Source organism: Aulonocara stuartgranti (assembly GCF_965226115.1).
Source record: "Aulonocara stuartgranti genome assembly, chromosome: 6".
NCBI classification, from domain to species: domain Eukaryota; kingdom Metazoa; phylum Chordata; class Actinopteri; order Cichliformes; family Cichlidae; genus Aulonocara; species Aulonocara stuartgranti.
Window position 1 is genome coordinate 25,935,000 of NC_138944.1, and position 24,025 is coordinate 25,959,024.

The 24,025-nt window shown below is 41.9% G+C and overlaps 2 protein-coding genes across 9 annotated transcripts in view; both read right to left on the reverse strand.

Moving 5' to 3' along the window:
- inpp4b (inositol polyphosphate-4-phosphatase type II B) overlaps positions 1-24,025 on the reverse strand; it is a 384,743-nt gene that overhangs the window by 337,265 nt on the left and 23,453 nt on the right. The gene's annotated exons all lie outside the window — the stretch shown is intronic.
- gab1 (GRB2-associated binding protein 1) overlaps positions 4,618-24,025 on the reverse strand; it is a 58,421-nt gene continuing 39,013 nt past the window's right edge. For 2 of the 4 annotated variants that reach the window (XM_082537640.1, XM_082537639.1), the window contains exons 3-13: positions 22,948-23,076; positions 22,367-22,532; positions 17,416-17,617; positions 16,019-16,701; positions 14,653-14,747; positions 14,262-14,562; positions 12,073-12,156; positions 8,821-8,914; positions 8,161-8,287; positions 6,593-6,721; positions 4,618-6,497 (exon numbers count right to left, since the gene is read on the reverse strand). In XM_082537640.1, the coding sequence (XP_082393766.1) occupies positions 6,339-6,497; positions 6,593-6,721; positions 8,161-8,287; positions 8,821-8,914; positions 12,073-12,156; positions 14,262-14,562; positions 14,653-14,747; positions 16,019-16,701; positions 17,416-17,617; positions 22,367-22,532; positions 22,948-23,076 (2,169 nt within the window). In that variant the 3' untranslated portion in view covers positions 4,618-6,338. Of the gene's footprint in view, positions 6,498-6,592; positions 6,722-7,253; positions 7,330-8,160; positions 8,288-8,820; positions 8,915-12,072; positions 12,157-14,261; positions 14,563-14,652; positions 14,748-16,018; positions 16,702-17,415; positions 17,618-22,366; positions 22,533-22,947; positions 23,077-24,025 lie in introns of all 4 variants that reach the window. The other 2 variants (XM_082537641.1, XM_082537642.1) reach the window with 2 other exon arrangements.

Sequence of the window (24,025 nt, forward strand, 5' to 3'; positions counted from 1 at the left end):
TGTGCTGTCTAGTATATGCATAACAGGCAACTTAGGAAAGAACTGATTTTAAATTGTCTCCCAGCACTTTCTTACTAGCATCCTTTCACTAAAACACATCATGTGTTCAAATTTCTTTAGTTGAGTCTATGAAGAATACTAAAGATAACACAGTTCGACAAGCATAGCATTGTATTTCTTTCTTTTTTTTTTTTTTTTTTTTACCAACAATGTGCTTCCCAAGGAGCTATTAGCTGGAATCTTGGCACATGTCAGCATAGTGTGCAGTGGGAAACTGGACAAGTGGAGGACAAACGTGGCAGGCTTAAAGATCTGCAGCTGATGAACAGTATTTGAAAGTCATGATCTTAAGAAATAGAAAAACAGCAAAGATCTGACACAGGAGCTGAGACATAGCCCTTAAATTGATCTACTGTTCACTGAAGCCTCATCAGAAATGTTCTCAGTGGAAGGGTGGCTGTCAAGAAGCCACTCTTAAGGACTGGAAAGAGAGAGAAAAGGCTGAGTTTTGCCAAAATAACAAGAACCTCACTGAAAATCAGTGGCAGCAGGTCTTGTAAAGTGATTAATCCAAACTTCAGGATGGAGTTATGAACACGAAAAAGTACCAACAGATTTTGATCCACCATCACATACTATCTGCTAAGCATGTGATTGGCAGTTGCTTCATTTTTCAGCAAGACAATGCAGTAAAAGCATACCTGGACAGAAAAACATGTAATGGAACACCATAAGTCATGGATCAGCGTCCCCAGAGCTGGGACTTCAACATAATGGAAGGGGTGTGGGATCATCTTGAGAAAACAGAACGAAAGACAGCCAACATCCAAAGAAGAGCTTTGAATGTCCTTCAAGAAGCCTGGAGAACTATTCCTGAAGACTACTTAAAGAATTAAGAAGAAAGTAAGCCTAAAAGAGTTCAGGCTGTATTGAAGAATAAAGTTGGTCATACCAATTTCCCATTTTCCAAGCAACATATAAAGAAATAAATAGTGGCTCAAGACATTTGCACAATACCTCGTGATCTATAGCATCTGTGTCTCTCCTGCATTCCTTGCACAGTTCTGGTAATGGCTGCTCTCTAGCTCCATGATTAACCAGCAGAGGACATGTGCAGCTGCCACTGTGCCATCAGTTAATTGCACTGCAGCCCAATAACAGCTACTAGGTTAAACATGTCTCTAGAGGAATGTTTATTTTCAAGGCTTGCAGTGTGTTCCCCATTAATATGACCTGCATCTGCATAATCTACTGAAGTCTCGAGTGCTGACTTTTCACTCATACTAATGGTGTTAATTAGCCACGCGAGTTGTTTGGTTTTTGTTGACAAGAGCATCACCGCACTTTCTCATTAAAATCTCCACCCTTACGGCATGTTCACAAGCAACTACACAGTTCCCCGGATTGGTCTGGAAATGATCGTGTTACTCTGCCATCGCTCTCACCCACGTTTAGACCAAAAACACACCGCAGCTGTCCCTGCGTACCTCTGTAACAAGCCCCACGAGGCGGCACCTCAGGCCACCTCAGAGACTGCTCACATCAGTTCAGGCAGAGGTCCAAGTCAACAGGCCCGACCCAATAAAGCTCACAGAGCTCCCCGCTGCCTGGGAGCAGCCTCTCAGCTCGCCTCATAATTATTCTTTGGGCCCCGTTAAGAAGCCAGAGACTCTTTCCTTGCCCCATTACTCACACAGAGAGCCAAAGATGCTGCATAGAGGCTCCCCAGGCTGCACTATCACAAAGCCACAGCGGTGTAGGTAGGTAGAGGCGTACGTGCAAACAAACGCTCGGGCTCAAGTTGTATTTTAATGTTAAACATTCCGTCACTATCACCCACACAAAGTGATTAAGATGCTTTTCTCACAGAGAAACAGCTTGAAGCTTTTAGCTGGATAAAGGATAAAAATCCTCGATGCGCTCTCAGATTCAATCACTCCTGTGTTTGTTTAACGAGATCTAAGTTGTTGTTTTGGGGGGGATTTGCTGCCTGGGATTTCATTCATTACCACAGACCGGGAGAGCAGCCTTATTACCTGCACGTGTGCAATGGTTGGTTCAGAAGGAGAAGAAGTGACAAAGCAACAAATTACAGCTTTTAAATAGGTAATTTGTGTGCTTGTGGGGAATCTCGGAGGGTGTGGGGTTTTTTTCCCAGGTCCCTGCGACCGAGCATGAGGTGAAAATAAACTTGAGCCTAGATGATGACATTATCGGTAATCTAGTTCTCACTCATCAAGCATGCGAGCCAACCACTCACACGAGCACTGAAAAAGTAGCAATCATTAAAGAGAAAATGAGCCAGAAACCTGTCAAATGTTATACGCTAACCCGTCATCCCACGAGCCGCATCTGACAGCGTGACGTGGAAATTCAGGATGGGAAGAAAAAAATTCCACCGTGTGTGACGCTACCTGATGGCAACATTAGACAATCTGCTGCATGTCTTACAAACATTTATAATATATGCCAACGTGACAGTGACATTTGCTTTAATTGGGTTATTTGCACAGTGATTAAAACGGATCATGAAGGACAGATTTCTATACGATGAATTCTATTTCACAATGTCTACTACAGATTTATGGGATTAGGCGTGACCGTGATGCCAATCAGCCCATATGCTGGATTTTAATAAACTGGAGCCCTGCACTGAATCTATAAATCTAAACAATTAGCCAACAGAAGTAGTTGTCAGAGCTGGTACATGTCTTATTAAGTAGAGGGAGAAAACAGGTACATACATCAGTATCAAAGTTAACATGGGGCTGATCTCGCACGGATAACACTTTAAACTCCAAATGCATGGACAGTCACGCACACCTGCTCTGATGCAAACGAGCTGTTTGCTTTTTTTTTTGTAATTTATGATCACATCGCTCTTGTTGATTTAGTAAGCTGCCTTAATTCAAGGCGCTGTTGCTACCCACATTTATTCCACAAATAAAAGAAAAAGGAGGGAACAATACCTGAAATCAACAGGAATCTGTGATTGTCTCTGGACCTTTTATGAGAGCCTACATTTCAAAGCCTAATCACCCCTCTTTTTATTCATTTTAAGGATTGCAGCTGCTGCACACAGTTTAGTGGAAATGTAGTGCTTCAAATCTTGGTTACTACAATAAATGACAAGGTAAAAAGGTTTATTTTTATGTTTTTGAAATCCTGCTAAAGATGCACCTCAGTAGGCAGAACATTTTGGGTAAACAACATTGAATTTGCTCTGTATATACACTGTAGTGTATATTTAAAATGATCATTGTTATTACATGGGGTCTGTTGGGGGCCTCTGTAGGAGCACAGGGGAGCAGCAGCACAGCCTGTGAAGCTCACGGTGAAGCAGCTGTTTATGTAATTTTGGCTGCCACAGCACTGCAGAGCCTCAAACAGGAGATCAGGGGAAGAGACTGCACTGGAGGGGTGTGGACTGAGGGAAAGGCATGAAGGCAAAGAAGAGCCGGCATGTAGTCTTTCAAACAACAGCTCCATCTAGTGGTCAGCACAGATAAAATAAAAACAGGGGTATTCCTTAAATTTTGGTTGAGCAGTGACTCTTGCTAAGAATTACGTACCGCTCCCTTTGTAGGAGCTTGTGTAAGAACTTGATTTGAGGCTATATCTTATAATACTGTCAAAGCTCTGTGGCTTAAAAACACTGCAGTGAAAAGTGAGAATAGTAAGAACGAGAGTGCAAATGGACTTAATTATCCTTTAAAGCAGATTATAAAACCTGGATTACAATTAGGATGCCGGTTCCCTGTCTTAGTTAAACATCTTTATGAGTTTTAAACCAAGGTTTGCCATGAATAAACAGAATCTCTCAGTTGTGGTTTAAATGTTTTAGCAGTCCACAAATCAAAGATGCACAAGTGATATGAAACTTGACTCTGTCATACAATTATTATATCTATATATAGTTTAGGTCATTTAAGGATGCCACAGATGTTGGTGTCAGACAGATTTTCCCCACACAACCATGTTTTTGGTTTAAAGAGAATGGTCTGAAAAGGAGACAATACCCAGTGAGCTGCAGTTCTCGGAAACGCCTTGTTGGTCACAAGAAGCGTCACAACTGGTTCTTGAAGACGACAGCGAGCTCTCTGTACTCAAACGGCCTCCACAGTCATCAGATGTCAATCCAGTAGAGCACCTCGTGGTGGAACGGGAGATTGACATCATGGACGTGCAGGAACTGTGTGATGATGTCACAAAAATCACTGAGGAGTGATTCTAGCACTTTGTTGGATTTATGCCACAAAGAATTAAGGAAGTTGTAGTGCTCTGCTCTGAATGTAATTTTTATTAGTCCAAATGTTTTACAGCTGCCATGTACGATTAGCTTTACTTATGTTTTAAAGTAGTTCAAAAGTCTTCAACTGTCACAACTGGATAGAAAATGTTTTGACAGTTTTGAGATGTGTCCGTTTCAGATGACCGAGGACTGCCTTGATGTTATTTCCTTATCAGAAATCCCAATGATTAAACATACTTGGAGGGCATAGCTGGAGAATATATGTAGGTCCCAGGTTAAGTGTAAAAGAAATGATTTCTTTAATTATTCTACGACTGGAAAAATTACAGAAAGAAGTGCAAAGAACATAAAAAGAAACTTGTAGATGGGTTTGAGGCTGGATTTTATTTAGTCCACTTTTAAAATGTACATTTCTCTTGAGATTCATTAAAAAAGATAAAGCATTATCAGCTTTGCAGTCCATTTCACGAAGAGACTGCAATAAAGGAAAGAGTGAAGTAGGAGGAAGATGACTTAGTAGGCACATCTTTCAAACGATACATGTTAAATCTAATTGATGGCAAAATATGTACAGCTATGAGTTGTTTTTTTGTTTTTGTTTTTTAAATCACGTGGTAGCACATGCTTGGGATTTCTGCGGGAGAGCCGACAGTCAAGTCAAGTAAAGCAGGGATGTATGTAGGCAAAGACTTTCCGTCTCTAAAATATGCATCAAGTTGACTGCACGAGGCAGTCAATTTCCCAAAACTGTATGCCAGTTCAATTTAAAATAAATTAAACCTAAGTGGAGAGAGAAATGAGGAAGAGAAAGGAGAAATGAACCTGTGAAGCTAATTGACCGCTTGTCAAACGAAGCATTATAGCAGACTTTAGCAAATGTTCCTCCATATCAATCAATACTGAGCTAAAAAAAAAAAAAAGAAGAGAAAAATGGACAAGACCTGATACAATAACTCGAGAAATAAATTAGAAATGGAAAGTTGCATTAATATGCATTCATAAAGAGTACCTGATTTTTCTCTCTCTCTTTCTCTCTCTCTCTCGCTTTGATACCTTTGCATAACTTAGAGAAAACCTGTCACGTTCTTTTAAAAACTCACAGTAATTCATTCATTTATCACAAGTGCTGATACCATCGAGTCAGGTACGGGATTCTACCCTGCAGAATCCATATACCTTAGAGTCAAACATGCTGGATATTCCATACAAATAAAGGACACTTTTCCTGTTTATATACATAACACTATTGTACAGTCTTTGCACTTCCATTACAACAGATCGAAGCATCTCCACTTACTGAATAAATGGAAAACGAATCATGTTCAGTGGATTAAAAACCTCAAGTGAATCCGAAGCTTGAATTTTAGTACAGGTGCCTACGCAAGTGGAAGAAAAATCTAAAGTAATGCTTCTCTGAAATTTTGTCGTACTGGCTTTCCAGTTTGAAGTTCGCCTTAGACACAGTTCGGGGTCAGTTTCCTGAGCTGCTAACAGTGTCCATAGTAACTTCACCCTGCTCAAACAGCAGGAAAACAAAAACGTAAAACAAAAACACAACACCGTTAACGTGCTATGCTAACGTTTAGTGTTGCGCTGACAGAGCTGTGATCATGTTATAAAGTGTTCTCACTTGCACTTCAAAACGACATCAAACAGCATTACAATTTTTAGGAAATGTTAACTCTGGATCAGCCCACAGGCCGCTGAAAGGTGAACGACGACATAACTAATCCAGAAAGAAGGCAGTGAATGTTCAAAGTTGGTGAGTCTGCTCAGGTCAAATCCTGCAAACAAGTCCAGTCTTTCCTCATGCTCTCAAACTGCATACAGCTTATTCCTGGACCACGCCCCTTTCTACAGCTGTACACACAGCGCTCCTTTAAGCCCGACAGCAGTGTAAACTAAACAACGTTGAGTGGCTATGACGCTCCACTGGCTCTTACACACTAGGGATCTTGTTAGGTTGGAACGAGACAGCTGGATCGTTCCAAAGCGAAAACCAGAACCAGCATTAGTGTGGAAGCTGTGGCGTTTTGGTAGTTTAGAGTGGGTTGGGTGGTGGGGTTGTGTTGTTGGGACAACAGGGTCACTTGGGTCCTTTGGAAGGGGTGTCTGTCTCTGTCAATTGGCGGCCATCGCTCCAGGCCTCCCGGGTGCTCTTAAGGGCCTGTGTTCGTTGCTGGTCCACAACTACATAGTCGACACGCTCGTCTGATGCTGTGATGCCAGTTCCGTTGCTTTTCATCTGAGGAGAGATGAGGTCAGTCTTAAAAGTTTGGCCATAAATTTCCTCTAATTTAGAACGTGTGGTTTGGAGTATGGGCGCTGGTAAATTCCTACCTTCCTAGGTGGGGTAGACTTGCCGGAATCGAGATCCAAGTCCAGGTATTCTACCTGCTTGTCTCCCTTTGGTTTTACCACAGGGCTACTCCCACCGTCAGCATTCATGGGCGGAGCGAGCTTCGTGATCTGCGTAAGTCAGAAAAGGGATTTATTTTTTATTTTATTTTTTAATTGATAGCAGAGTCACAGAGAAACACAGCTCATACTCAAATGCACCAATGTGTTGTCACAATGTCTAAAATATTCATGCAAATGGGTTCCTCTACTGCAATTGTAGAGGAATGAACATATTCAATCAGTGACCATCTTTTCACGTAATTTGTCCCATTACTAATAATAGTTTCAAACCTTTAAAACAAAGAAAATTTCTACTTTAGGCATAGTGACAACAACTTGGGCCTGTAATTAGTGTTAATTATGAAATACAGGTACGATGGAGAGATTAATTCGAATTAGGATGGTGACACAAAACTAAGAAATTCTAACTGTAAGGAAAGTGATGGTAGATAACGTCTGAAAATTCACTGCAACCTTTATATTCAAGCCACAGCTTGTAGGTGGTTTTTGCACAGCAAAGTCTTCGTACTTTCTCATCTCACAATAGCACCCAAAAATGACAGGGCGGGCTATGCACGTCTAACCTGGCAACCCTGCTCACCTCCTCTATGGTGTCAAGTTCCTCCACCTCCCTCTTTACAGGGGTGATGGGGACTGTGCAGTAGAAGGACTCCTCTCTACACAGTAAGAAGAAAGTTGCAAAGGATGAAAGAAAAAAGGAGGAGAAAACAGCAGGTGGTTAAGAACAAAATGCAGGAATAAGGATGACGATGGTAGAGAAATGAGAAACTAGGAAGAAAGCAAGGAATTAAAAAAGACTGATAAAAGTTCAGGAGGTCAGCAGACGATAGCAAAGCAAACGTTGGAAGAAAGTAAAAAAAAAAAATTAACAGCAAAAAAAAGAAAGGAGAAAAAAAAGGAAAACTGTGAATCGATTACCCAAAGTGTAAGAGAAAGTATCCCCGTAGGTAGAAAAGTCAGCTCATATAATAGTATCATTCTTCAGAAAGAGCAGTCAATTTTAAATGAGACACGTTAACTTCATTTCTTAATAGCCAATATTCCGATTTAAGACAACACCTGAAAAGTAAATGAAGAGAAAGAAGGAGCATAAAGAAAGCAGAGCAGCAGGGCAAAAGCAGAACTGCAAAGAAACGGGTTGAAGTGGCGAGGAGTCCATCTGCAGCAGCCAGTAATTTGTCCGCACTAATGTGTGGCTTAGGGAGAAGAGCACTGGAAATGGGATTTCTTAATAGTTTCAGTAAGCAATTACAGCTCAAAATTGCAAGTTGCATGGTGTATGATCCTCCAAACTGTCTGCCTTAAACTAAAGCTTCTGCTGTGTTTATTTGTGTGTTTGCAGATTTAATTTAAACGAGATGAAACTGATTGCAGACACCACAAAAAAAAGAAGACATTTATCAGATTATCAGCTTTGATTATCTGTGAATAGAAAAAGAAAGGAGAAAAGTAATCTCTGTATCAGAGTATAGTTGTGTGTTACATACTGCTTCATCTGTGGACATATTAGGGTTCATGGCTACGTAATTCGGTTCAGTAGAGTCCTCGGAGTCAGTGCTGGAGGCCGTGCTATGCACTGACGGGGGTCTCGTTGGCATTGGAAACCTAGAAGGACTAAGCAGCATTCACAATGTTTACACACTGACTTCCCAGAAATTGCAGTCTCTGGTGAGCACAAAATATAATATAGACATAACAGCCCAAACCCACTGCAGCCAGAAGAGTCCCTACAGCACGAAAGCACACAAATTACCTCGTCTCAGATAAGCCAACAGACTTCCTTCAGTATAATACAGAATCCTGTTTTATGAGCAGTGCTACTTTGGTCACAGAGTGACTACAGTAAAGCATGAAGTATTAGTGCCTACATCTTTAGTTAACTGGATCTATTACAAAAGGGCACGTTCACACCAAAAGAAAAATATACTTTCACTGCATGTTGTGGCAGAGAGTAAAAAAAACAGGACAATCCAGACTTAACATTAGCTGCTATACACATGCAGTATGTTTAAGGTTCTTAACAGGGAGCGAGGGACGGTGTGTCTTCTGGGACAATGATCTTGCTGCAAAGAGCTGTGTGAACATGCCCTTATTTGTTAGCCAAACACTGAACTATAGAAAAGCTGAGGAACGTCTTAGGTACTTACTCTCGAGCGAACGACCGTGTCACTGGTGAGCGTACAGGTGTGCTTGGCTCATCCCATTCTGGCACTGGTTTGATCTCTAGTGGAGCAGGTTTTACTGCAGGAAGGAACACACAGCAGTCAGCCACTGCTCGAAAAGCATCCTTAAACTGTACAGGGTGGGCCATTTATATGGATACACCGTAATAAAATGGGAATGGTTGGTGATATTAAAGTCCTGTGTGAGGGGGCAAACTCCTCAAGATGGGTGGTGACCATGGTGGCCATTTAGAAGTCGGCCATCTTGGATACAACTTTTGTTTTTTCAATAGGAAGAGGGCCATGTGACACATCAAACTTATTGGTAATGTCACAAGAAAAACAATGGTGTGCTTGGTTTCAACGTAACTTTATTCTTTCATGAGTTATTTACAAGTTTCTCTTTGTTCGCAGCCATTGACATGTTGAAGAGGTTAACATGTGAGGAGCGGATCGAAATTGTGTTATCTGGTGAACGCAGTAACCGGGTCAATGCAGCAGATTTCAATGCAAGACATCTACGAGACCACCCATCTCCCATGCTACAGTTAGCAAACTGGTTCAGTGTTGGATTTGCCAAAATGTGGACGCAAGAAAACTGTCACTAATGAAGAAACATCAGTGGCTGTCCTAGCTTCATTCAGCAAGAGCCCACAGCGTAGCACTCACCGCATGTCACTGAAGAGTGGCACTAGCCGATCATCCCTTCGGCAGATATTAGCTACTCACAAATGGCACCCTTACAAACTCCAGCTACTGCAGCATCTCAACGAGGATGACCCAGATCGGCGCACAGAATTTGCAGAATTGGCAAAACAAAAATTGGAACAGGACCCTCAGTTCATGCAGAAGATTTTGTTCAGTGATGAGGCAAACTTTAACGTGAATGGTGAAGTTAACAAACAAAACCACCACTATTGGTCTGACACTAACCCACATTGGATGGATCCCTCCAAGACTGTTGGCACAACAAAAGTGATGGTTTGGTGTGGTATATGGGGTACAACGATAGTGGGTCCATTCTTCATCAATGGAAACATCAAGGCCACTGGATATTTGAAATTGCTACATGATGATGTGTTTCCCTCTTTGTGCACTGAAGCTGGCACGTTCCCTGAGTTTTTCCAGCAAGAATGTGCACCACCACATTATGAGTGCCAGGGCCGAGTATTCCTAGATGAGCAGTTTCCTGGAAAGTGGATTGGTCGTCGTGGGCCAGTTGAATGGCCCCCAAGGTCTCTCGATCTGACCCCCTTAGACTTTTATCTTTGGGGTCATCTGAAGGCAATTGTCTATGGTGTGAAGATACGAGATGTGCAGCACCTGAAACTACAGATACTGGATGCCTGTGCTGGCATTTCTCCTGCGGTGTTGCTATCAGTGTGTGAACAGTGGGAGAAGAGGGTTGCATTGACAATCCAACACAATGGACAGCACATTGAACACATTTTATAAGTGGTCAGAAACTTGTAAATAACTCATTAAAGAATAACGTTACGTTGAAACCAAGCACACCATTGTTTTTCTTGTGGCATTACCAATAAGTTTGATGTGTCACATGGCCCTCTTCCTATTGAAAAAACAAAAGTTGTATCCAAGATGGCCGACTTCTAATTGGCCACCATGGTCACCACCCATCTTGAGGAGTTTGCCCCCTCACATATACTAATGTGCCACAAACAGGACTTTAATATCACCAACCATTCCCATGTTATTACGGTGTATCCATATAAATGGCCCACCCTGTACATAAAGACTGACAGAGGTCAAGAGCAGCATAAATGTTTATATTTTGGAGATCTGTGTGTGTATTAAAATGCACTTTTAAATGACAAAACCATATTCAAATCTAATCAAACCAACATTAGAATTAAAAATGTTAAAAATTAAAAGTTTGATTGTAAAATGCTCAATAACACAAATATAAGTTAGTGTTATTTAACATCTCATTCATATTTCTTCATGTGATTGCACTCAAAACTATCCTTAACCAAACCAGAACTTATTTTTTGCTTTTATGAAACGGTGTTGGAATATTTCAGATGTAAACCTGAGAACGATGAGCCATGTGCTGCTTGTATTGTGATAAGTGCCCAATGTGCAACTCTGTTTAGATGTTAGCCAGGGATGGATGATTTCCCAAAGCTTCTTATAAAGGGACTGGACTAAATGCTTTAAGCAGGCAGTGGGTGAGAAACGTGAGGAAAAAACTATATAAAGTGTCTTATTATGGTAGTGGGCAACCTTGCACTATAGCACTGGTTCTCAGAGTTTCTGGAAGTCTTCTGATGAGATGAACTTCATTTTTTTTTTTTCTCATTTGGTGTCTTGACGGTGTTTACAGGGAGTGCTGTCTGAAGCCAGCCTGAGCCTCCCATAGACATTAAAATGGACTCAGAATTACTTGGTGATTGTATCAGTCCCCTCATGCCCTAACGGTAAGATGCTGTCCTCCTATAAGACAACACTTCAGGACAGAAACTGTGCAAGAAGAGTCAAAGTTACACGTGCACTAAACCTGTGCATAATGCCCTGCACAGTACAAAAGAGTTGCATGATCCCTTCACTGCAGATGGTCAAGAGCTTTGGGATTTTCCCCAAACATCATCTGTATGTACGGAAGCTAGCGATATCGCTTTTATTAGATAATATCGTTGTTCAATTTCCTCCTGAAGAGAAGTCTACTCTTTTCCAAAGCCCTGTGTGAATGCTTCTCTGACAATAAGTGTGTTCTGGCTGTTACATCCCAATGTGCTATGAAAGTAAAATGTGTTGAACTGCAAACAAAAACACAGACACAAATGTTTGAGCAGAGAAACGTTAGTGAGTCATTTGGCTCCACAGAAGAAAAAAACATCACATTGAAAGTGAGGAAATATTTAGGTTAAGATGGTAGAAATGGTTTATTTTGAAAGGCGTGTTATGACTCTTAATGAGCTTCGAAGATGTAACAAGTGTAATCCACCATGCGTGAGGTACACACTCATCCATCCCCTGCTGGGATTTAAAATGATTAGACTGGATTAATGCAACACCTCCGACACTTCATACACTTCATATTTTTAGAACACACACACACACACACACACACACACACACCCCTGAAGAACAAAAATTGTAAAAATCCCCACAGTACATTTACTTACAGCATGCAGAGAATCAAGATGAAGTAGAGTGTGAAAAGGTCACAGAATGAAAAGTATTCAGATGCACAGCAGTTCAGTGTGGTGTACCTACCCTTGCGTCGTCGACTTGGGAATTCACCTACGGTTTGAGAGTCAGTTCGCTCTAAACCCGCTCTTATTATTTTAGGACTGTGACCTGATTGGTGAAAGAAGACTTTGCTGATTACAACATCTTTTTGGTGATCATAACAGTTCAGCCCTACTGTAACAACTGCTCTGCCATGCAAAGCGAAAGAGACGAGACTTTGATGAAGAAGAGCAAAACTGTAACCTCACGTACACCAATTTACCTTTTTTTTTTTTTTTTTTTTGCACAGCACACTTCAAGAGGATGATTGTCATGACAACAGAAGACCCATACTGCCCAACATGCACCTCACTCCATGCACCACGACTTCCCACACAAAGACTGACATCACAGCTGTGCATGCACGACGAGCTGTGTATAAGCGCTGAGAGAACACTGAGAAATCATGTCATGTTGACGAGAGCTCGGACCAATCTGCAGAACAGAGCAACTTGAGGACGACACGCACTGCTCCTTTGCACACTGATCACAACATTTTTCTGCAGTGCTGTCAGAAATGCGCTGCGATTGCAGACAAAGATAATTAATTTTAATGGATCCACGTATAGTGGAAATAAGATGCCGTTTGCTTTGAATACACTAGTCAAAGTGTTTGCAACATACGGCTCAGACATCCAAAGCGGAGAGAAAAGTGCACGGAAGATGAACAGAGGTTGCAGAGATTCAGATTAGTCTAGAAAATGGAAGAAGTGGATGGCTCATTTTAAATATAGAAATGAAAAACATCACAGAGCTGTTTAAAGGTGATGCGACATCCTACCCATGCATAACAATGAATACACCAATGGTCTCTACTTTAAAAAGCTAAGGTCCAAAAGACAATCAGCACATAATGATGCTCCTAAAAAGCAACATCACTAACATTAATATAATACCATTTAAGGATATCAGTTAAAAAATACGAGTTTATATTCTTATTCATGTCTATGTGGCATTTTCTAACACAAGAAGCAGCTGTGCACAGATCCAAATATCTAAAACCTGCAATCCAAGTAGAGTAAATTTATGCCAGGAGCAATGGGATTGAACACTGGATAAATATATTTTAATGAGAATTTTAATATTAGCTAAAAAAATAAAAAGTGAATGAGATAAAACAATACTTTTAAAAAAACAAAAAAAAAAAGCAAAAAGATTTGGGCTTAAACAATAATACAAAACTCAAACTAGACTACAAACATTTACAATTAGCATTTTTATTCGTCTGCTGCCAAAGATATTCAAAAGTGTAAAACCAAGTTTTATTAGCAGTGAGGATTAGGACTGTGTGTGTGTGTGTGTGTGTGTGTGTGTGAGAGAAATAATAATCACTTCAAAGCGGTTGCTTGAAAAGCAGCTACTTGATATGATTTTTTTATTTAGACACAGCAGTTCAGCAATGACCAAAGCCAAACTTGGAGCTGACTGACTCAAGGGCCACGTGAAAGGGAGAATTCCCAATCTGGAAATGTAAAACTCCAGAAAACTGCTCCGTTTTCGACAGTGACAGTAACAGTACCGGCTTTTGATGTGCCTCTGTGATTATTTCCCATCATTCTTCAACTCTCTTTCAGTCTATGAGGTCCCCAATCAAAAGGCTCCATTCAGATGCTGGGAACAAACGGGATGGAGGTGACCAATTAAGGCCTCAATGACTCCGTGGCACAGACAGCAGACCCCTCCGAAATGGCTAACAGAGCCTCACGGGAGCTGGAGGCAAACAAGGAACTAACTGTGTTGGATGTAATCAAATGTAGGGAAATAAACTAATTCATCAAGAGGTGAAATAAGCTGGTCAAGGACGGGCGCAGAGGGAGACGGTGGTATTTAATACACCAGACAGACCAAAGAAGACAAAATGAGAGAAACATTTTTCCACATTAATTATGACAACAACTAAAGCAGGATGAAAAATGACACCGCTCTGAGAATGAAATTTTGTGCAGATGGCTTTATGACCATGAGCCATCCACTGTGGGAATAGCAGCAGAGTGTGAGACAAAGCACGTACAGTTGGTGCATTAGTGAACGCTGAGCATACTAAACTAAGCTCACAGCAGCAACAAACTCACACACACCCCTGAAGCAAGAACTCCACACACACACGCACACACTCACACACATCACTTATGAAGTCACAGCTATGCATGCAAGCACACCTACTGTCTGCTCACCTTTGCGATCGGGTTTGAGATTTCGGTCCACAGGTGGGGGCTGGCACTCACTAAGCAACGGCCTGCGGGGAGGGGTCTTCGGGCTTGAGCGAAATCCCATGTGGGCAGGTGGAGGAACCTGTTTTCCCAGGGATGAGAACTCCATAGTACCTGGGGTCATGGGGACGTAGTTGGTTTCGTGCATTGGCTCTGGCAAACTGCCCGAGTGATGATGTGACGGTGAGTTGGCACTCATAGGCACGTAGTTTTGGTCGACCTCTTCTGTAGAATGGCTACCCACTGGCATCATTCCTTTGCTTTTCTGAGGGTGACAAGGGAAAACCGATTAACATACACATTTCTCCCTAAAGCCACAGAACGATTATCCAGCAGTTACACTTGAAATACTCACAAAATAGGTGTTGAAGCTTTCATTGAAGTCAAACGAGCAGCTTTTGTCAGAAGGGAATGATCTAGGAATGTCATAGCAGTCCTGGGATCCAAAGTCTACAAAAAGCAAAACCATGATTACAATGCAGTTTATAAACAGCCCTTCTACACAGAGAGCAGCAAATGATGTGCACTGTACATTATTAGCCTTCTTTCAGGCCCATTTATGCTACAGGACAATTCCCACATAACAGTTGTCCTCTATTGTGTGTTAAGTGTTTTCATGACTTTGCAGATTTAGTCTGTGAGACAAAGCTCAAAGGCACCATGTAAGCACTCTACTTTGCAGCATGTAATTACTGTATTTTTTATTTTATTGTCATCAGGTACTCATGCAGTTGCTAATGCATTCCACTTATGACCACAAGAACCACAACAGCGCGAGAAAAAGCTTTGAAGACAAATGAGAGTCTCTTCCGGGGAAGAGTAAAAAGGAGGGGTGAACATTACAAGGAGACATGAGACTGTTTTGGCTCTCCATCACTCCCCCTGTGGCTACCATGCAAGTCTCCCAAGTTGCTCGAGTTTGCTGCAACTCGCTCAATCTGTGTCGAAGCCATCTCACAGCAGAGGCTGCAGGCCAGCAAAGACCGGTGCTCCTGAGACCGGCGTGGTGTGGTAGGTGAACAGCACGTTCACCTTGTTTTTGTTACTCAGTTATTTGTTTTTCCATGGAGTTCTTTCTAAATAAGGACATCCTGTGTAAAAAAAAATCTCTTTTATGAGGTTTCTTAAGTAAATAAATTATAAAAAATTATAATATTTGCTCGAATTTAAAAAATGTGTTTTTTTCCATAACAGTGCAGCCCTGCCCTAGGCACAATAATCTGCTCTGTCACCAAGACACAAAGCATAAAAGGGAAAAATTTCACAAATGCCCCAAATTTATTGGGGGAATAACCACTGCTCATCTAAAACAATAAAGCAAGACGTAGTCAAAGGACTTTGACTACGATGACCTCGATGACTGAGAACCTTCACAGAAATGAAGCAAGACCTATTTTGCAATTCCGATTGTCACCACAAGAGGGAGAAGCAAGAAGAATCGACACCATGAGTTTCTCTTCTCTTGCCAGACTATTTTAAGGCTCTGTAAAAAGGATGTTGGCCATGGATTAAAGAACTGTTATTAAAAAGGAAACTCAGAACATTTTTATCTGCTTTTGTTAGATTTTGGTGCAACAAATCTTCATAAGATTAAATAATAGAATATCCTGCCTACCACATATATGTGCCGTATTGTCGAAAAGGTAAAGGTGAGAATAGGTTTTGAAATTAAAATAAAGTGAAAAGGGCACCACAAACAAATAAACCTCTACAATACAAACCTTTGCGGAGGCGTGAACAGTCCACAGTGCCAATAGTGTTGCTGCGTAAAGCCTTACTCCCAGCGCTTGTGGGCACACAGTAGTTTCCATCTGTCTCTGAGGCTGATCGAGGCACACTATAGGTGTCTGTAGGTGAGCGCTCAGCAGGAGGCGGCGGGAGTCCTGAGCTGGAACTGAGGGAAGGCTTGGGTGGTCTGGGAGGGGGCACTACATCTCCCCCGCTTTCTGAGCCTCCTACCCCTGTGTTCGATACTGTGCGGGGCACTTGGTAGGTGCTGTTTGCACCGGGTGTGGGCGGGATGTCGTAACTGATAGAAATGTTGCGCATCTGTGTCTCTACTGAGGGCTTCCGTGTCGGCGTGTTGAAGACATAAAGGTCAGAGGCATCCGCGCCGTCTGGATGAGCCGGAGGGGAGGAGGCTGACTTGGGGAGCAGCACAGTGTCCTGGGAGTAGCTGCGAGGAAGATGATAAAAGCCACTGTCAGTTGAGAGGGAGGCACCGCGTGATGGAGGCGAGTCATAGATGGAAGGGGCGGACACAGGAGTCTGGTGCGGTGGGAAGAAGCCATTGTGTGAGGTGTGTTTAGCCGAGGAAGTGGAGGATGTAGGCGTGCGGTGAGATGGAAGGTTGTCATTCAGGTCTGTCTCTGAAGAGGTAGACTTGGAGCACTCAGCATGAGCTCTGATAACACAATACACATAAACACCAGATAATTAATACAAAAAGTAAAATACGTTGATTTGCAGATCACACAGTCACACCAAGCCAAAAACACTAGTATACAAAGGCTATGTTAGTAACTAAGTCATATCCAGACAGCTTTTATCATTAAACTTTTCCAACTCTTGCCATGTCAGCACGCTTTTGTGGATAAAGTGGAAGACTGAGGTTCTTGGTAACTGTTTGTAACCATGCAGGAAATAACACAATTATTACACTGTTAGGCAAAACACCCACATCTTTTTCTGTTTAGAAGGAAGGCCTTTTGCTAAACAAATGCAACCTAGATTTAATAACCGTCATTTACATTTACAACATTCACAAGTGTTTGGAGATCTGTATTTTATGCGTGTGCAACACTCCACACAAGCAGGCAGTTCCAGCTGGATTGGCTGGCCACTCACAGGCTAGCCTGTGGAGGAACAGTCTTGCTCTCACACTCCTCCAGGAGCAAATACTCCTGGTCCCTCTCCAAGAGAGAGTGATGCTCCACTGAGCTACACACAGCATACGGCAGAGACAAGGACAGGAGTGGCAGTACAGTTGAAAGTATACAAAAAGAATAAATGGCTTGGAAACCACACTGAAAAATGCTTAGCTCACCATGCGACACTCCAACATAGAGAATATGGAGACTTGAACCTATAAAAGAAGCATATTCGGACACGATCTCACCTGCTGGGTTCAGGCTTTTTGCTCTCACAGTTAGCAAGCCACAGGTAATCCTGGGGCTCCTCTGAACTGGACTGTGAGTCCAGGTGTCGCACACTGACTGGCTGGTAAGGGGCCGGCACATTGGTAAACACTCCTGGACCTGGGTGTGGAGCGTTTTCCACCACCAGTCCCATGGCGGACTGGTGAGCAGCTTTTGCTGCATCTGGAGGACAAAGAAATGAAAGCTGAGGATAACTCCTGTCAAAACTTAATGTTATTTAGTGAGTAGTACACAGAACTAAAGAATGAAATACAGTAAAGCTGTCTCCATAACTGACCACAGAGGTTTCAGGCCACTGCCAGTGAATTAATGTCTAAGCAGCAAAGGGAAAATTTAATGAATGACTAAGATTAATTTCTTACACTGATCACACAACTAAAAAAATAGCCACAAATAATGCCAATAAGACCTGTCACATGTGGCTCAGCAGATGTCAGTAAATGCCTGCTTCACAGTTTTAAGTGCAACACCAGCAGAGCACATTAGCATTTCTGCTACATTTCCAGCTGTTTATTCAACTTTGACTCCACATGCATTGGCAGTCACTGATGAAGAGCAAGGAGCTGCACCTACTGTGGCCCTGTGAAACCCACTGAAAATGAAAGAGAGGCCAGAGATGGTATTAAGCACAAAGTAAAAAGTAAACTGTATGTGCCAATGTCAACTCTAGCAAAGTAAACTTGGACCCAAGCTGTTTCCTAGCAACCCAATTCCAATGTAACGCTCAATTGTTTCCATTCACGCTGACACTACGTCAACTTTGCGACTGTATGTGTGAACTTGAGCAGCTGATGTATATACGCACATTCTGACGAACAGATGTGCGTCCCTCTACTGTGTATATCAAACCAAACCTCAAATTAAGGTCGTTAGCCTGCAGCTAAAACACTGTTACTGACTGACCCAACAAGCTACTACAATTACCTCACTTCCTTCTTGGGGAGAAATCCCACAGGAAATAAATCCAAATGCAGCACGCTGCCCAGCATGAGGCCAGGAACACTGGCACAAACAACTCATGTCAAATTAAAGCAGATGGATGTCACCGATATCACGACTCTGCGTTAGCCTACATCATTTCATGTATAACATGTCACCCGAATAAAAGCTTTGTGTCGACAGACTACTTTCTGTTTTTTGCCTTCCAACAAGCTACTCCTCAGACATCATTTTTAAAGGTCTCTCTGCTTTCCCACATGATGAGCTACTAAACAAACCTGCTGCTCAAGCTGATTGTTCTACTGCACTCAGAGCCAAGATAGCTGATGCGTATATGTGTTTTCGTTCCACATTTCTCTACTTTTTTCTCCTTTTTCACAGCTCTCCTCCCACACTCTTCTATAACTGATGTGGTTTTATCTCATGCAAGGTCCCCGAGTTCTCTTCTTTTAAAAGTCAGTTTCTCTCTTTTACGTGCATCATTTGCTCCTCTCATCTCCTCCGCTATGTCCTTGTCTTTTTTTTTTACATTTGTTTGTTGAAGCTTTAAGTGCTGATTCATACAGGAAAAGGGAAAATCCCCTCTGCGTGTACTAATCTATACCTCCTACACTCGCTCTGAGAGCCTTCATTCCCCTAGCCCTACTAATGTTCCCTGCCCAGCTATGAAGCACTCTACTGTGGCCACACCCACACGCGACAGAGGAGTGAGAGTTCTGTATCACATGCAGAGAAGTGCAAGCAAGCACAAAACAGAGAGCCAGGGACATTCTTTTGTACTGAGCAGTGAAGGGTATCTGCAAAAGATATCCGTTTTTACACCCAGGCTCTCCTTTAACCGTCTTACTATGAGTTCGTACATCGGGGTTTTCAAAGCCAGCTCTGACATCTACAGAAAAGGTGCCATCAGTGTTGTTATCATGGTTACCCTGCAACACTAGCTATTTAACAGAGCTGGAGGCATAGTCACACTTTGGAGAGAATGACCTTGGAGGAGTATCAGTGACTCAGTTGCCAGGTTTGAAAAGCACCTTCGTCTCCAACAAGAATCAGAGTTGTGTAGCATAGAGCAGGGTGATATGACCAAAAATATTTATCACGATATACATTGTGGGGATAGGTTAACTGGAAAATCCAAATTGCCATTAGGTGTGAATGTGCGAGTGAATGTGAGCGCAAATGGTTGTCTGTCCCCGTGTGTTGGCCCTGCAAAAGACTGGCGACCTGTCCAGGGTGTACCCCGCCTCTCGCCCTATCAAAGTTGAGATAGGCTCCAGCGCCCCCCGCGACCCTGAAAAGGAGAAGCGGAAGCGAATGGATGGATATACATTTGAAAATTTGCGATACCGATATAACTGACGATATAATTGACACTAGACAAAATACTTTACATCTCCACAACTTTATTAGTGCAAAAAACCCCATCAATATATTTTCACTTAAACAAGCAGCTGTTTTTTTATGCGCATTAAAGTTATATAAAAATGTAACAGTGCAAATTCCTTGCTGACAGTTTAACCAAAAGGCATTTCTAGTGGAAATTGGCCGACATATCCTCAGCATAACATCCACAAAACTTTGTTGATAATTGGCGTCTGTCTTGTGTCAGTGACGTAAAAGATGGATTTAATGCGACATAACCATTCAAACAGCAGTCGCTTTCTAAAACATCAGATATATCTCGGATTCAGAGGTTATACACACAATACGGTAATATTATGTTGAAGCACAGTACGTATCAGTCCGCGAGACTCCTGCCTACGGTAGCCGTAATGCTCTGACAATCCATCAAGCGGTGCGGGTTCGTAGTTTAGCAAAGTCGTACTAAAACATTTGACAGATTTTCGAGCGCCGTGTACATAAAATCGTTTCGAGGTCAGTAAACACAACCGGAATTCATACATAAGGCACACGGGATTATAAGGGGCACTGTCGATTTTCAGAAAAATCAAAGGATTGATTTTAAGTGTTATTTTCCAAAAAACAGGGTAATAACGACGGCCCGCTAGCATGCTCTACCAAAAATAGTGCTTTGTTGTGTATCTGACGGACGAAAGCCAAACCAGTCCCACACCACTGAAGTTGCAGCATTTTTGCAAACCAATTCTGGTTCATCCGTTTCATTCAACGATCCGCTTTCGCTCTTATCATTCTGCGTCGCCGCCATGTGCGTATGTAAACATAGGCACTGCGCATGCGTGTTTTACCCATATTCTATCGCGATATTTCATTTTCCTATCGTTGCCCAAAATTACACGGTATTACCGTGAACGGTATGATATAGCCCAGCCCTAGTGTAGCATGTGAAACAGTGAACATGTGCAACGTCTGTGCCAGTTCTCACCACACTAAAAATGCTCATTGCTTCGCTGATGAGGTCAAGAAACTATAGAAGACATTTAGACAATTAGTCTCAAAGACAGAGCGACAAGAGAGGAAAAGAGGAGTGTTCAAGGGAGAGGAAATTAAAACCAGATAAGAGGAAACGAACGAAAGAAGGCCAGTGAGAGTGACAGGCGTACAATGCTTTTATTATCCAGTACTGGGGGGAAAAAAAGAGTAACGTGAGCCTCAATACTGCACAAAGTTCAACACATGGATCATTAGACCTTGGCTGAGAACTATGCTGAATAGAGACCTCTTGACACATTTAACTGGTTCCCTTAGTTCCTTCAGAAAGAAAGATCCTGACATCTGTGAGGTACAACAGTGATATCCAAAAGAGACCCATCAAATGTAAATCATTTATCCTCTACTTTTATCCTGTATTGCTCAGCTGTGGTGATAAACTGGTGTCATGGCTAAAAAGAATCCCCTGATGCTCCATGGCATCTTCACCATGTCCAAGCGCTTTGTTGAGAGACACCAGCGTGGACAAATAGTGATTTCCTGTAGTCATCTTCTAACAGGGGAATCCTTGGATCGCTTAAAGCTGCGGTTCTTACCTGGAGAAACTTACATGGCCATGCTATAGGATCGTTTTGCCTGTTCATGCTGTTGCCATGATATACTGAATCTCACTTAAGGAAAAGGAAAAAAAGAAAAGAAAAAAAAGAGAGAGAGAGATGGCACGTGTTGTTCATATGCTAAAAATTATTCATTGCTGTCCACAGCTACTACGCTTCTAGTTACTAGTTACTACTTCTAGTTACATTATGCATTCTGTGGTAATAATGAGATTAGGATGCTTTTCTAAGGTGTTGCAGGTGCATTAACGCTAAAAATGGGTTGCTTTAGCCCGGTGCTAGGTGGCTGCAAACCAACATGATGATGTGAAAATATCCGATGCAGATAAGAGAGCCTAACATGTGCCTGTGCACCACTTTTGGTGGCTCAATTCCTGATGGTCTAGGGCATAGGTGTCAAACTCTGGCCCGCGGGCCAGATTTGGCCCGCAGACTAATTATATTTGGCCCGCGAAGCCATACCAAATTACTATTAGAGCTGGCCTACTGGTATTATACAGCTAATATATATATTGTTTAGTATTAAGCTTTGCTTGTTCCATATTCAGTTTTTCAGCAAAACTTGTTTGAGTCCATAAGAAAAGATTCATTCTTATATCTAGAGGAAGATTTTTTTTTCAATAAATATTAACGTTAGCCCGCGACTTTGTTCCAGTTTTGAATTTTGGCCCACTGTGTATTTGAGTTTGACACCCCTGGTCTAGGGGAAGTTTGTGGAAAAAGAAACACACAAACATGCAAACCGAGATTTTGTGTATTATGGTGAAACATAACCAGGTAATTATTTCTGATCTACTGATGTTCTTAAATAAATCACAGCCTGTGCCACAAATGTAACAAAATCACCCTATTTCAAATATCAACAGTTCAAAGTAAACTTTCTACTCGAAAGACACAGAATATAAGTATATATAAACATAAATATCACTGTGTAACCTCGACAGTGAAGAAAAACATCAGTGCCAATAGTGCCCAAACAGAGTGATGTGTGGCTAATTGTAATTACCGTCATCGGTGGGGTTAAAACCACAAATGTCGCAGATGTGGCGGACCCACTTATTCATCTCGTCTTCGGTGTCAGCCACCAGATAAAAGATGCGGTCAAAGGTTTTGATGTCGAATATGTAGCTGTTCTCCAAATCTTTCTTGCTGAAGGTCAGACCGGCGTCCACCTGAGGGAGAGCAACCGACACGGCTTAGCTTAATGTGGCATCAGCCAAGGAAAGACTGATCACTAATAGAGCTAACCAAAGAAACGAAAAAAAAGGGAAAATGTATTAAAGTGATCATTCTTAATTAAGAGAATTTGCAAAAATAATCTAAAAGGTAACTGCTCTCTAAGCAACAAATGAAATTTGGAGCGCTAGAACCCAGCACTTAAACTATTATGCTAAAACATTTGTACACCGCAGTCACGTACAGGGCATTTTCATTATTTTACACAGATTTTTAAGGACAATTAAATTCATCTTGGATATTATGCAAATATTCATCCAAATACATCAAAGTGACATCATGCAAACCTGGATCTATTCAAGATGGTAATAATTTATATAACTTGTGCAATAAAACTACAGGGGAGCATACCTGTTCACATAAGTTGAGGTCAATCACACGAATGGGCTTCTTGGCATGGTCATTCTTGTAGTACTCCAACACGTCTGGGTCGCCTGTCAGACGGCCGCTGCGAAGAACAAACCACCGCTTCTTCCATGCCTGCAGGGTGAGCACAGAAATGAGGCCAAAGGTTACATGTGTGTTCTCACAATGGCTTCTCCATTCCCAGATGACCACAGGCTGGCCAAATGCTGTACTTTTTTCAGTTTAGCCACTGTGTCCTATCATAGCTTGTGTCTTTGTGTGCATTCTCCACCAGCTGCACTGCCCTTGCTAAAAGAACAGTGAGCCAGAGGGAAGAGGCCCGCAACCAGAAATATGTGTCTGGGATAACCAGAACAAAAGCCACATAGTTTGGTCTAGCACCCTGGCTGCAGTGAACAACCAAATCTATAATAAGAAACGGGCAATTGGGTCCTCTCTTTCAAATCCAATTTATTGTCTGTGAGAAAAAGACATCACATAGCAGACAAAAGAGTTCAAACTCAGACACAGGGAGGGGGGGAGACATAAGCAGACGAGAGCTCAGCACTGTAAATAAAGGGTTGAGCAAGCAATCTAGCAATATAATCCTTGAATATATTAAGGACATTAATGAAACAATGGAATGGGACCATGGGAGGCTATTTACCATAATCTAATGCATCAGTAATAAATAGTGATGAAAACATTCCTTTGTGCCACTAATTCCACGTACAGTTCATCTGTAATCATGATTAGCTCTTCAGATATAGGATATGTAAGACTGCCAGCTTCATCACTATGTTAAAGTGACAGTTACTGTGATTCACTGCTAGGTTGCCTTTTATAACATTATTCTTCGAGCCATAATAACTGTAATATTTGGAATACGTGCAAGAGTTGTTACACTTGTGGCAGCAAACATTTTGATTGGGTCATTCATCCTGGACTTTCTCTGTTTGTGTGTGTGCGCCTGTCCACTCGGAGCCTCACGTTCACTCATCGATGACAAAACTCAGTGCCATTCATACCCAAGTGGAGCAAAGTACAGCATTATCAGGCACAGGAAGTTTAACCCGTGCTTTAG